At 39.8% G+C, this 15283-nt stretch overlaps 2 protein-coding genes across 2 annotated transcripts in view; one reads left to right on the top strand and one right to left on the bottom strand.

Annotated features, from left to right (window-relative positions):
- The window catches only part of LOC148273650 (transferrin-like), a 37701-nt gene that overhangs the window by 5370 nt on the left and 17048 nt on the right, over positions 1-15283 (bottom strand). The window contains exons 9-14 of the mRNA XM_088238406.1: positions 10987-11227; positions 6448-6596; positions 4794-5024; positions 2680-2787; positions 1950-2091; positions 411-546 (exon numbers count right to left, since the gene is read on the bottom strand). Coding sequence (XP_088094532.1) covers positions 411-546; positions 1950-2091; positions 2680-2787; positions 4794-5024; positions 6448-6596; positions 10987-11227 — 1007 coding nt within the window. The remainder of the gene's footprint in view (positions 1-410; positions 547-1949; positions 2092-2679; positions 2788-4793; positions 5025-6447; positions 6597-10986; positions 11228-15283) is intronic.
- Positions 11817-12813, top strand: LOC148273651 (uncharacterized). Its single transcript, XM_088238397.1, has one exon. It carries the CDS (start codon positions 12268-12270, stop codon positions 12811-12813), a length of 546 nt encoding a protein of 181 aa, XP_088094523.1. The 5' UTR covers positions 11817-12267.

The raw sequence follows: 15283 nt of genomic DNA, 5'->3' as shown, positions 1-15283 counted from the left end.
TCAGGGTATATGACCTGTCATTGGCTGGTTTAAGTGGCCACTTTACACTGTACCACAATCCAGCCTTTGTCTGCAAAAAATTGGACAAACTCAACATTGTTGATAAATCCATCTGGTCCAAGAAGAACGGAAATGGAAAATGGAAGAGTTGAGGGAATGCGAATATTTAAACATAGGCAGAGCGGTGAATGTTACGCAGAGTGTGAAGCGGTCACCTGAACCAGCCAAGGACAGGTCGTAAGCCCATATCCTATATTGCGAGAACGCAGATGTTTTTCCTCACAGTTGAAACACGTAATTCATTATAAAATTGCCTTTCTTTCAAATACTTTTCCACCCCACAACATCCATTTAAGACTGTACCCAAATACGACAACTCCACCAATGAACCGTTCGGCCTCGTCACATACCTTGAACAGTAGATCTTTTATCCCGTCGAAGGGAGAGAATATCTTCAGGTTGACCAGGGCAGTTCCCGTGCTGTACCCGAACCAGTTCTCCAACTCCTGTATGAACAGCTGGAGGCTCAGCATGTCTTCAAAGTCCCTGGAAATTACGTTCACATCTCAGCAAAGACGGAGCAGTAATCACCATCAGCATGATATCTTACCCGCATGCAAAACACGCAAAATAATTGTCAACGAAATATTAATGTAAATAAAGAAATATGATAGCTAGGAATCCCGGTATTTGTTAGCCAAGTGCTAAGCCCTCAATAAAGAAAAGCGGTTCGCTTTCGGCCCTGGCCTCAGTGATGCCGGGGCAATATATAGTTTTAACATTGAGGGGGGTCCTTAAGCCCACCATCTACCCACGGCTGCGCATTCTTAGAATAAAGTTTAACAGTAAATAATAACGCGCGCATCACGAGACCTGTAGCCGGCAGGGTAGTGCTGTCCCCTCCGCTCTGGGCTCCGCTATAAGGTGCGTAATAAATCAGTTGCTATCCAGTCTCTAACTACTGAACACGCGTTTTAATTCATCCCGCCCTGAGTGCTCCCGTTCTCCGGTCTTCGCTCCGCTCTGCCGGTTGTCTGTCTGCCTGGCCTGCCCTTGCCTCTCAATACCACTCGGTGGCAAGTCCTTTTCAGGGCTATTGACGTTGATTTGCAGTCGGCGCTATCGTGCTCTCCCTTTCGACTTAGTCTTTTTACTTTGCTTGTGAAGGTGGCTTCCCGTTTACACCGGGAAGTCTGACTTCAGCATACGAACCAGGAAATCGTTACACCACACTCGGATAGGCTACCGACCGTGTGTTATTTATTTATTTAATCTTAAAACAGTACACGCATAATTATAAATGTCGTAATAATAGATAAAGGGGTTCTCGCAGAGGCTCGCTTTCGACCTAATGAAGCTCAGCCTCATCGAGTGAGGGTCATCACTAGAGCCCGCCCAGGGCACTGCAGATTGAACAAACACCTTGCTAGAATGAACCTTTCCCAAACTTCTAGATGTAAATTCTGCAGTGCAGACGAGGAAACACTCGTACACATTATATGTGAATGTGATGCTTTATATCACAAAAGGAGGCGCATCTTCGGGGGACCACTGGTTAAACCTAAGGAGGTTTAAACGCTTGCCTCCTAATAGCCAGATACTTCAAGAATTTGGGCTTGGAGGGTGAGATTAAGCAATATGAGATCTCTCGCCTTACACACAGTAGCTATGCTCTTTAAAGACCCGGGGTCTGATGGGCGAGAACTAATTCAAGGGGACCTGCCACAATAGATCTCAGATTTTAGATCAAAGGTGTTAAGTGACGTCAGGAGCTTTTATACCGCTGACCCCTACTTTAAAGAATAATAATAGGGTACTACGTTTGACAATTTCCATACTAAAGGTTAGAAAGGCAACACTACTTGATGGTAAAGGACGGCACAACATATTTGTTCAGTTCATACCCAGAGACATTGGGCTCCTTTAAAGATGGATTAAAAAGGAAATACCTTCTGGCGACAACTTCCCCGTCGATGGTGACTGACAAGGCGCAGTTTTCGTCCACATCAAACCCGGGATTAACTGCCAATGATCCGTTTCGACACAGAACTCTGAAGTCATTTGGATTCATCTTGAGAAATTCGGCTTTTTCTGGAAGGAAAAAATATCCATGACAAACTTAACATAAAATACTTGTCAATTTTCTGTACTCTTTATCATCTTGCTCAAAGCTGAGCGTCATGGTGTGACGGGATTCGGGCCTTTCTCAAAACTTTACAAATTGAAATGGAGACGAGCGACTCTAGCGTTTTGAAATATTTCCAAAGTCAAAACATACTTTAAACTATTGAACTGTATACCGTAAAGGCATACAACTTGAGACAGTTTTCAACTTCAACTGACCATATCTTTTTATATATTTAATATTACGTTGTGGTAATTGCGCGCGATACGCGCGAATCAAGGGCGAGTCGAGAGTCTGGCGAAATGCACGCGATTAACGCGCGTATTTTGAATTCGCGCGATGCTCGCGGACGCGATGTATTGGCGCCTAGTATCTCGCTAACGCCCGAATGAATTTACGCGAAACATTTCGCGGCGAATTCGCCCTTTCTAGACAAGCTCACTAGGCGAATTCGAGGATAAACATAACTCAATATGTCTAAAATAGTGACAAATCATACTTGGCTATCCTTTCCACTGAATTATTGTTCTCCATATAATATATTATATTCGTACCTTTGAGGTATTGTCCCTCTATGAAAGCGACGTTGGAGTCGAACTGCGCCAGACAGCGCAGGGCCCCAGTCGTCCCGTAGTACTGGTTAGATGGGTCGGCCGGACAATCTGAAATTAAAGTTTTATGAAAAAAAAAAAATTCATACATGACCTCCCTCTAACAAATAACTGTAAATGTATGCATAAATTGGCCACTGATGAAATTGTAAACAAATAACTAAAACTTTTAAAAATCAAAACAACGTCACATCATTATCATCATTCCCTTTCCGCACCTAATGGTGCATAGGGCACTGTATAAGTACACCAATCGCAGCGTATCTTGATCATTTTTGTTACATGATTGTGGTCAGTCTTACGCTTCAGGTACCAGTTCAGGGACTATGAAATATTCTAGTGTAAAAATACCCTTTTAAATAATATTTCATGTCAACCATGTCGGGAATCGAACCCGAGACCTCTTGCATGGTAGACAAACGCGCTGACCATTACACCACGAGGCCGACCATACAACATCACATACGGATAAAGACAGTTTCTGAGACCATCTGAGGTATATCTAAGATTTAATAGATAATATGATGAATACGTAGATCGTAGATTGAGAAACAATGAAGTACTGTTCATCGATCAGCATAGAACAAACTATGGCCTAAATTCTCCAATGACCCGCCTTTGTCGTATTGTTAACTCGAGACAAGATCATCGGGACTTTTTTGGTTTAAGTTTACAAGGATTTAAACGAGCACTAAATAAATAGTCCAGATCTTGTCTCGATGTCCCTTATGTTTGTCAATGCTTCTTTCTTTTTTCTTTAAATGTTTTTAACTACTCTTTTATTGTAATATTTAAACCTTATAAATTGTATACATGGACAATGTCCGTTAATAAATAAATAAATAAATACAATATATTGAAAGATGTGATTAAATTAAGTACAACCCTAAATGAATTAACCGTGACACGAATTTACATGATGTGGGTATTTGTAAGTTTTAGAAAGAGAGAGTAAAAGTGTTGTTAGTGGTAAAAATGCGGCGAGAGTGCGTGCCCATACAGGCGAGACTAATAAACCGGAGACTGAACAATAAACTGCAAGACAAAACTAAACAAAAGGCTATGACAACCTTTACAAAAAAAGTATCATGTTTTATAATTGTTTGTTTTGACGTTTAATCATCAGTCGCATGCAAAAAATGAAAATACATAAATAAACCACTCTCTACCCCCGTGAGAAAATTCAGAATAGCAACCCAGGCCTCGAGTCTGGGTGGTGTTTTTTCAACTGGTGATCGCGCCACTCACCAGTTGTTTTGCCGGTTCACGGATTTGGCGTTACTATGCGTTTATTTATTCTATATACGGCCTAGGCCAATTACAACAGTTACACGAAGAAACATAAATACAAGAAACTGAACAAAAATAATATAAAACTATGTAGCAAAGACAAACAAAGGAAATACAATAATGGTATACAATAAATTCATAAAAACGAAAGACATAAGACTTCGAGCTAAACTATGCCAATCCAACTTCATCCCACACTGTTTTAGTCACGAAGAAATCTACAAAATGCTGGAAGATCTTTCCCAAAGAATTCCAAGTCGTGTGACGAATTAACTAATTTACACATTCTGCGTTATGCGTTATCTCTATTTACTTTGCCACCGAACCCCAATACAAATTAATGCAATTACCCCCCTTGTACTGGGCATCTTCCAACCTTAATGTTCGCATTTCTCTTTTGCGGCAGGCTCTGTCAGATCCTGTGGTCAGATTGGCACTTTTTCGGTTTCTTGATTATTGATTCATACGACAACACGAAACAGTGGATTGGAATGACTTATTGATAGCTGAATGAACTTGTTAGCGATCGTGCTGAGAATATCAAAAACACACGTAAGTTCGATGACAATTCAGTTGTTATTGGGCCGGTGAGAAAAATATTGTACCCGCAGTAGTATAATTGCAACATCTCAACTAAGGCTCAGTAGGTAGCAATGAATTTCACGCCGCAACCTAGTAAATGTGCAATACACAATACATTTAGTAAATGTGGCGCAAGCAACTGGCTAGAAATGCCGCCGGCGGGGCTCTATCCCGCAGGTACGTACCTTCTTTGAGTATGGCGCTGACGACGCCCTGCTCGTTGCTGCGCGGGGTGAAGCCCCGGCAGCCGTCGCAGAGGCGCGCGGGGTCCACGGCGCGCGAGGGGAAGTGCGCCGGGTCCTTGGCGCCCGGGGCGCAGGCGCCGCCGAAGAACAGCGCCACCTCGTTGGCGTAGTCGCACTCGGTCGAGCTGATCACCTTGCGGTCGCGCGCCGTGCGCACGAAAGCCGCCCACGCTGGAACAATAAATAAGCTTCGGAGTAATCAAAAGTAGTATTTAGAAGATCAGTGAATATCATACATTTTTATGTATCATATAATCATCGCTATGATTGTTTAAGTTTTATAATTTCGAAATCACTCCACTCGCGGCGTCGCGAGTTCTCTACGGTGATTTCTGCTGATTGGTGACTAGCTTCCCGTAATCCAGAAATCTATCACAACACTGTCATCTGTTGATTCACGACGAATTCGAGACGTCATTCAAACCAGTTAAATTATATGTTTATTTTCATAAATTTTGGAAAAAGAATTACAATGAAAGCATCCACCCCTTTCCCGAAACTGTTCATAAAGACTCGAGTCTTTCTTCAGTTTCGCATATCAATATCAATTTTTTTTAAAACCAATTAAGCGAAAATGTAATATTTCTTTACAATCAAACCGCGAAAATAACAAAACAAATAAACTTTCATTGTACCCCTCACTGCAGTATTGTCAGTTTGTGATCAATCAAATACACATGGTCAGCACAATCACCCTTTTCTAATTTCTAATTTCCCAGTATTACAGTGGAGGAATACAGTATTATGTATCTTTTTTGGGTGATACCGTGTATGTTGGATTTGATCCGACGTTTCGGCTACCATTGCAGGAGCCATCTTCTGGGAAAACTGCGTTTTTGAGTAGCCGAAACGTCGGATCAAATCCAACATACACGGTATCACCCAAAAAAGATACATATTATTGATAACAGTGACTGTGAAAACCTTCGCACCTATTTGAGGAAAACAGTGTTAGTTCCAAATTGGGACCGCGGCCGCACGCTCCAGATCCCGCATCGGACAGGAAGAAGAACGTAGTAATACAAACAAATCAATCAACGACACGAAACCCAAATACACATAGGAGACATTAGAATAATCTGCCCTATACAACATGCACTCAAGCAACGGAAGAAAAACAATACGTATCCATAACAAATCACAGAGGAACATCAAATTATCAAGACACTACCGACAAAATCCTAACACAGATCCTAACATGCCTATCGAACTCAAGCGAAATTACTTTTCGTCATAGTACTGAATTCCTCGCAAAAACCATTTTCCTAATACCGACAGTAGGAACAATTGTATGCGAAGACCTTAATCGTCCTAACAATCTCTCAGATCTAAAGCAGACGAAACGGGTCCTAGAGCATGGTCGGCGCGTGGTTCTCTCGAGTTGGTCTACTATTTAGATTTGTAATTTCCCTTATATGGGACAAGAACAACACAGACGGACAAGAGTTCAGTTCAGACAACAATCCTTTTATCTTAAACTGAGTCAGTACTCATGGTAGGCCTTTACCCAGTTCCTCCCATTTATTCCATCAGAATTATTAAACAGTTACCTTTTGCTATTTACCACGCTTGCATTATTAAATGTGTCTCTCACCTATCCCGCCGTACTCGGGGAAGCAGGCGTTCTTGTCCCGGAGGTTCTCGAACCTGGTTATGTCGGAGCCGTTCTTGACCAGGGCCAGGACTCGGGAGGTGAGGCCGCGTATGGTCTGCGTGTACAAGACGGCCGTCAGTTCGTAGTTCCTGAAAACGCGAGAACATAATATTATTTAAAATTCCTTCATTCTCTAATATTTAAATGTATTTATTTTTTATTTTTTTATTTAACTTTTTGTACATAATGTTATTTTTACATTGGCGGGCTTATTGCCAAATGGCAATTTCTTCCAACCAACCAATAAATTTAAAGTTTTATTTTTATAATTCAAGTTGCAGAACATGTTTAATAGAAAAAATATTAAAAAGCTAAAGATATACAAAAATATAAATAAACGTAATAAATTACCTTAAATCAAAACTGTTACTCAATGGGAAAAAGGAAAAAGGAAAAAAGAGATAAGAGGAAAGGAGGAGAGATTAAGGATGAAAAAGGAGATGTTTATTCAGACGTGATTTAAACAGAGATAGTGTAGTAACATCCTTGATGGTGGATGGGAGATGATTCCACAGTCGAGCCGCATGGACACTATATGAGTTAGAGAAGAAAGAAGAATTGTGGATGGGTACTAAGAGAGTGCCTTGAGAATTAGAACGAAGAGGTAAACCATGAACTGATAAGCGTTGACGGAGGTATATAGGAGCGTTAGGACTATGAAGTACATTGAACAGAAGTGAGAAGGAGTGATAGTCTCTCCGCTGTTTTATTTTGAGCCATTTCAGTTGGCTACGATAATCAGAAATGTGGTCATATTTCCTAAGACCAAAAATGTACCTTATGCGTGTATTCTGAAGTCGTTCAAGTTTATCGAGTTGCTCACAGCTTAAATCAGTCATGGAAACATCAGCGTAATCTAGAATGGGCAGTAGTGATGCTTGTACAAGGGTGCATTTAGTATTAATGGGTTATGTAAAATGGGCCGAACACTTAAATGTTATGAAGAACTCTCGGAGTATTTTAGTACTGAAAAGTTAACCCCAGTATATAATCACTTGTCGCCAGATAGGCCTGTCGCTCGTCCAGCCGGACACTAAATCGCTTGGTCGGTCGCTTAAGCCCCGCGCCCGCCGTCGCCACCGCACTAGGTCTTTACCCTGGACGGGCCTTTAGGCTCGTCGCTTGACCACCATGGACACGTAATCGCTGCTCGGTCGCTTAAGCACCCGCTGCTGCCTTAGGCCAGTTACTATGAACACGGCCTCAGAAACTAGAAGCCAAATTACTAACACTACAACTACTACCATCAAGCCATTTCCCCTCCGACCGCCACACGCGTCTATCCCGACATACATTTCTAGCTTCTTCCACACTCCTAGTCATACATGCCCTTCGGTTGTATCTGCTTTTGTGTACTGTAGTACTACTGCTACCATCACGCCATTTCTTCTCCGGGTAGGGAGAGAGGATGGACCGCCACACGCGTCTATGCCGGCATACATTCCTAGCTTCTTCCGTGTTCACACTGTAGTGAACTATTTTGTTGGAATGAAATGGTTAGTTTGACTTACCGCAGTTTTTGTCGTATGAGGCGGCGTGAAATTAAATAAAAGATTCACTTACTTTGTTTTGAGGTTTAATAGATAATATGATGGATACAAGATTTTACAAAAAGCGATTAAATTAAGTACAATACAGAATGAATTAACCGTGACACGAATGTATATTATGTGGGTATATGAAAGTCTTAGAGAGAGAGAGAGAGCAAAAATCTAACTGAACTGAAGCTGACAAGGGACACGGAGATTCTGGCGGGTTTCGATAGTGTCGACGTCGAGGAGTTCCGGTGTGCCTTATGTGGTGTTATTAGCGTTAAAAATGCAGCGTGAGTGCGTGCCCATAACACTTCATAATTGTTATGTTATAACGCCACAATTGATTGGCTGTTGCAAACACGTGGTCGCCATGCGCGGTCGGTCCATATATTGAAAGGAACCAATGCTTCCCTAAAAATTTGGCCTATGAACAATCAGTATATATTTTATTTTATTAATTTTAAATTCAGCCATAAGTCAACTAATCCTTTAGATAAATACAAGAAAAAAATGTTATTGGTTTGTTGCTGCAATCGTAGCGATCTGAGGTGGGTTCAATGTTCATTTTTCAATTCTAAAAAAAAAATCTAAAAAATTGCAACAACCCCACACAACCTTCCGACTGCGCTGTTACGCGCGGACTGGCATAAAATACACTGCGCTCTGTCTGATTCTGAAATCCGGAACTGCGTAAGTGTTTTAGTCCCTTTAAGGCGGTCCCTCAGTGTTGGATGCTGGATACCTTCGACCTCGGGACTGTAAACAAGGCCTGCCCTCTCGCGATACGCGTGTTCGAAGAAAACAGGGAACGTTTGATTTTAGGTAAACTAATTGACGTTATGGTTTTAAGTGTCAATCCTGGAATTAATGAAAGGAGTAAGGAATTACGGTTTCCTCCCTTTGGCATTGGTCCAGAAAGACACCGTTATCGTTTGCACTGGTCACTTTGCACGTTTTTGTATGTTGGTGATTCGAAATCACTGTCACGCTCGCGGTACGGTTTTCGTTGTTGTTCGCGGTACGGTTTTTTTGTTGTGTTGTCACGCGTTGCTTTCTTGACTCGCCGTCAGGGAGAAGTAGGTACATTGGGATTCAAAACAAGGACCACCGGAATCAAAGGAAGGAATGGCTTGACACTTGAATAAAAGAAAATGAATCCGAAACACTCAGTGTAGAATTTCACAAGTCCGCGCATGCGCAAATAGAGATCTTAAGTATCTGTGGAAGCAATTCAAATAAACTCATCTAAGTTCATAATAACAATTTTAGCACTTAAATCGGTTGACAAGATGCCCTTATAATATGATGAAATATAACTCTTTTATGCTAAAATTATGACGAAATTGCTTTTTAACTTATTTTAAAGCTTAATTTGAATTTTTGTATGAATAGTAGGCGCAAATTTTACTTGCAAGTGACTGCTTCCCTAATCGATAAACCTGTGGCGTTGCAAAGCATTCGATTTTTTAGTTGAGGAAATGTGGATGTTTAAACATGGGCAGAATGATGAATGTTACACAGTGTGTACAGTGGCCACTTAAACCTGCCATTGACAGGTCATAAGCCCTGCAAATGCCTAGACTCCCATATTCCCTTCTCAATAATGTTATCCCTCTCTGTTGCAATAAATTTAAATATGAACAACTCCCTAGGGAGAAAATCCAGCAAGTCTGCAAGCATTAGGACATACTCAAACAATGCTGTAAAAAATTGCGCTGCACCCACGCTAAATAACGCTGATATAAAGTCACGCGACTCGTTAGCGGGAAGGTACGGCGAGGAGTCGGGATGGGGAATGCATGTAAAATGTAAAGCATGAAATCCGGTTTTTTGTGGTTACTGCTGGGAATAAGCGACCAAATAGCAAGAAGCAAATGTGCAAACTGACCAACGCGAAACGCATCGAAGATTATTTAACAGTGCAGCGATGTATATTTTAATAATTTATTATGTCAAAAATGAAATCAGTATGATGATCAACAAAAATATTATTTAAAAAAATACGCTACCTGGGGTGATCTTCTGAATCTTCTCGAGGGGGGAGAGAAGATCTCTACTGTATATAACGTAGCTTCATTTGGGGATTTTTGCATGTGACTTCACTTTACTTCATGGTTTGATGGTTGACATGAAATATTGATTTAAAAAGGTATTTTCAGACTAGAATATTTCATAGTTCCTGAACTTGCACCTGAAGCGTAAGACTGTTCACCTTACCTTCACATAACAAAAATGGTCAAGATGAGCTGCGATTGGTGTACCAATGCAGTTCCCTATGCACCATAAGTAATAAATGAATGAAAATTTGCCCATCCTGGCTGGTGAGGATTATTATTGAGGTTTAAGATTTGCCAATGAATGTTGATAAATCCAAAGTGATGGTTTTTGAAAGGGGTAAATATAACTAAATGTGAGATCAGTGTGAACGGAGGTATTCTGATCAGGTAGAAGAAACTATGTATCTGGGAAGTATGTTTACTAGGGATGGAAAGGAGGGTGAGTGCCGGGAACAGGGTGAACGGTGCACTGAAATCTACTTTGGCAAACAAGTCTAAAGTAGCAGTTCACAATAGAGTTCTAGTGCCAACTCCAATGTATGGGAGCGGAGTATGGAATGGGAAAAATGATGATAAAAGTAGGATAAATGCGGTCAAAATGCGATCCCTCAAGTCGATGTCGAGATCCGTGAACTGTGTAAGGCTGAGACACGCATTATTGGCAGCATCAAGAAAGGGGTGCTGCGTTGGTTGGAACATGCAGAGCGAATGGACAGCGAAAGAACGGCCAAAAGGATCTACGATGCGAATGTTGATAAAAAGAGTCCATTAAATACTTGAAGGTGGACACTAGCAGGCAATCCTTTCTGCCTAGCGGCGTGATGGTTTGTTTGTTTGTTTGTATTATCAAAGGGGGAAAAGCTAACAAAAAAGGAGTGATTCGTCACCTTCGGGCGAGGTAGCCGAGGTTGGTGTCGATGCCCGCGAAGTCGGCCCGGCGGTCGCGCACCTGCGCCAGGCAGTCCACGTGCGACGCGCCGAGCACGCACGCCATGGCGGGCGCCACGCCCACGGAGCGCGCCGCGCGCCGCACCCACTCGCACTTGCGCGCCTCCGCCGCGCTCGCCGTGCACCAGCGCAGCGGCTTGCGGCACGACGTGGCGTCGCCGTCCGACGGCAGCGCCCGCCCTGGGAACAATCGCAACATGGCAATGCAACATATTTTACAGTGGGTCAGGTGCTAATTAATTTCTAAATCCACCAGTGTCTAAACATTGACGGTGATGTCACTCCTGATCAACACTCATCAACATGCGGCTGTTAACCTTAGATGATTCTTTGAGATGGGATTTTTTTAATATATTTTTAAAATTATTTTATTTTATTTAGGAAACATACAGTACAGTTACATAGTTTGGCGTAAGTATAGCCTGTGAGCTCGCCAATACATGACAGGTGACATTAACATAACCATAGAAAAACATAGCAGTTGAGCTCTCAGAAGTAAAGCAACGTGAATGCAGCAATGCTTGAACTACATGTCAATAATATTCTAATAATAAATAATATTATTTGGCCATACGGAACTTTAAAGCACACCTTGGTTTAATTACTAATAGTATTTTATCGGTTAGGTAGGTGTATTTAAAAAAAATGTTGCGTACCTGAAAAAAGCACAAATAATTATGTTTTTGTAAATGATGTCAGTAGCGACACTCAGAGAGTGGCTTTGTGACGTTTTGACATTTTTTATAAGAAATTCATGGCGTAGCCGAAATACTGTTATAAAAACGAGGATGTTTTTGTTAATTGACGTTAGCAGGCGCTACCCAGGGGCGACTTTGTGACGTGAGAAATTATTTAAAAAAAGAGATTTATGGCGTAGCCGAAATATTGTAATTAAAACGAGGATGTTTTTGTTGATTGACGTTAGCAGGCGCTACCCAGGGGCGACTTTGTGACGTGAGAAATTATTTAAAAAAAGAGATTCATGGCGTAGCCGAAATATTATAATTAAAACGAGGATGTTTTTGTTGATTGACGTTAGCAGGCGCTACCCAGGGGCGACTTTGTGACGTGAGAAATTATTTAAAAAAAGAGATTCATGGCGTAGCCGAAATATTATAATTAAAACTAAAATCCTTATGGACCCGGCAAACAAATTTACAAAGGACCAAATTGCGAAAATTGTTCCTAAAACTAATGAAATATTGGGTGCTATAGGCATAATGTCTTCAGAAATGGCAGCTAAGAATGCTTGCCTTGAAGGTGAACTTAGTGCGTATAAAGCAATGGCATCTGCCACTCCTAAATCTGATAGCACGAGCATCTGTGAGGCGATAGCTGAAGTGACAGAGAGGAACGTGAGATCAAGTAATTTAATTATTCGTAACTTACCAGAAAGTACTGCACCAACTCAACTTATACGACTTACAGAAGATGAAAATGCCATTGAATCAATTCTCCTGGATTTAGATGCTTCGGTAACAAATAATATTAATAAAATATATCGGCTTGGGAAACCCAGGGATGGAGTACCCAGACCAATTAAAATAGAACTATCGAATCCTTCACTATCCAGGAGTATATTAAGCAAGCGCAGATTATTAAAAAATAATATAAGAATCTACTCAGACTTGAGCCCTCTTCAACAGAAAGAATTGCAAGAATTGCGAGAGGAATTGGAATTACGTAAGATAAACGGTGAAGAAAATATCACAATCAAATACATAAACTCGACTCCGAGAATAACTCAAACTCTACCAAAAAACTAAGAAGGGTGCCACTACACTTTTATTATCAAAATATCCGGGGCGTTCGTACAAAATTAAATGATTTAAGACTAATTTTACCAACACTTCATTACGATATGTTTGTACTCACCGAAACATGGTTGGATCCAAGTATTAAATCTTCAGAACTAGGTTTCCCTAACCATAAAATTTATAGATGTGATCGCTCACCTTCTACAAGTACTAAATCAAGAGGTGGGGGAGTATTGCTGGCGATTAATAAGAAATATTCATCAAAACACCTTAAAAATAATAATCTCATCTCAGAACAAATATTCGTTCAAGTGAGCACAGCTTTTGAAAAATTCATAATTGGATGTGTCTATTTTCCACCACTTACAGATTCAGAAAATTATCAGAGGCATTGTGAAGACATCGAGTTTTTGTGTTCAAAATACCCTAACAACAAACTAATTATATTTGGTGACTACAACCTTCCCAACTTGTCGTGGGGAAATAGTGAGAGTGGCTATATTCATAGTGAAAGTGAGAACGATCGGGCGCGACCAATACTGGACGATTAACTTTTTAAATTTTTATCAACATAATTTTATTTATAACGTGAAAAATAAGTTGCTAGATTTAGTTTTGTCAAATTATGCTAACCTTAATGTTGAAAAGAGCGTTGATCCGATCTTGCCAATTGATGATTACCACCCTCCTCTTGAATTAACATTATATTTACACGAAACCTGTTCAAAACACACTGATATTTCTTTAAATTACAAAAAGGCTGATTTTGATTCAATTATTAATCAACTTTCTAAAACTGACTGGACTTTTTTAAATAATGATAATACAGAAATATCTATTTGCCATATGTATGACATAATTTTTAATTCTATAGATAAATTTGTCCCCAAGTATCAACTTAAAATAAACTATCCAAAGTGGTTTACCGCTGAACTTAAAATTTTACTAAATTCAAAAAAAGTACTACACAAAAAATTTAAGCAAAGTCGGAGTATTCATGATTATCAGGAATTTTCCAAAACAAGAAACGAATGTAAAACGCTTTCCAAGATATGCTTTAAATCGTATGTAAAAAGTATGGAAAATTCGGCGTTAAACTCAAACAATCTTTGGAACTACATAAAAAAATTAAACAATTCTCATTTCGAATATCCAAGTGCTATGCATCTAGATGGAAAATTAGTGAATGGCACTGAAAATATTGTAAACCTTTTTGCAAATTTCTTTAAGGAAGTGTATGATGAACCTATTCCAGATGATAAGATTCCAACCTTTACTTTTGATAAAACAATTACGCTTTCAAACTGTCAAATTAATATGTTGTCTTGTAAGAAGAGACTACTCTCTTTAGATGAAAATAAATCAGCAGGTCCTGATAATGTTCCGCCTATTTTTCTCAAAAAATGTGCCTCAGTTATAGCTGAACCTCTCACCACGTTTTTCAATAAACTATTGTCAATGGGATGTTTTCCCTCCAAATGGAAATCTAGCTATATAACTCCAATTTTTAAAAAGGGGGACGACTCAGATATTAAAAACTACCGTCCTATATGCATCCAATCAGTCATACCCAAACTTTTTGAGTCACTCATACTTGACCAAATTCAACATGATGTCTCAAATATAATAGACACTAAACAACACGGTTTTATAAAGGCGCGGTCAACTGCCACAAACCTAATTCTTTACCATAATTACATATCGGAAGCCTTTAATGATAAAAATCAAGTTGATAGTATATACACCGATTTTACTAAGGCGTTTGACAAAGTCTCTCACAAAATATTACTAAGTAAGCTGTATGGTTTGGGTTTTCGTGGAGCTATCCTTGATTGGTTTCGAGCCTATCTATCTGACAGGTATCTATATGTAAAAATCAAAAATGTTAAATCAGACTGTTTTTCTGCCTCTAGTGGTCTTCCACAAGGCAGTCACCTAGGGCCTGTTCTTTTTCTAATGTTCGTAAATGACATTACATCCTGTTTCCATGATGTCGAAGTTTTGCTTTTTGCGGACGATATTAAAATATTTAAAAAAATATCGGACATTAATCATTGTGAAACTCTGCAATCAAATATTAATAATTTGTATAATTGGTGTAAAAAAAATAATTTATTTCTTAATATTCAAAAATGCAAAATTATGACATTCTGCCGCAACAGGAATCCCATCGTTTTCACGTATAAAATAAATTCTTCACCTTTAGAAAAAGTTACAGAGATGACAGACTTAGGTATTCTTTTTGACGAAAAACTGAGTTTTATTAAACAGATACAAAACATTACAAATAAGAGCATGAGAACCTTGGGATTTTTGCTGCGAACGATACGGGATTTTGAGTCTATAAACATAATGAAAACATTGTATATTGCCCTAGTGCGAAGTCAACTCGAGTATAACTCAGTTATATGGTCACCGCATTACAGGGTTCATGTTAAGGACATCGAAAGAGTTCAGCATAAATTTTTGCGTTTTATCA

This window comes from Micrasema longulum, unplaced genomic scaffold, assembly GCF_059751315.1.
Source record: "Micrasema longulum isolate JH-2025_06_02 unplaced genomic scaffold, ASM5975131v1 h1tg001888l, whole genome shotgun sequence".
Taxonomy (NCBI): domain Eukaryota; kingdom Metazoa; phylum Arthropoda; class Insecta; order Trichoptera; family Brachycentridae; genus Micrasema; species Micrasema longulum.
Note: the sequence above shows the minus strand (reverse complement) of the source record. Positions and strands in the feature narration are given on the sequence as shown.

What these genes read in the sequence shown, in the direction of transcription:
- LOC148273651 (XM_088238397.1), top strand. Translation starts at nt 12,268, where the DNA reads ATGTCTTCAGAAATGGCAGCTAAGAATGCTTGCCTTGAAGGTGAACTT.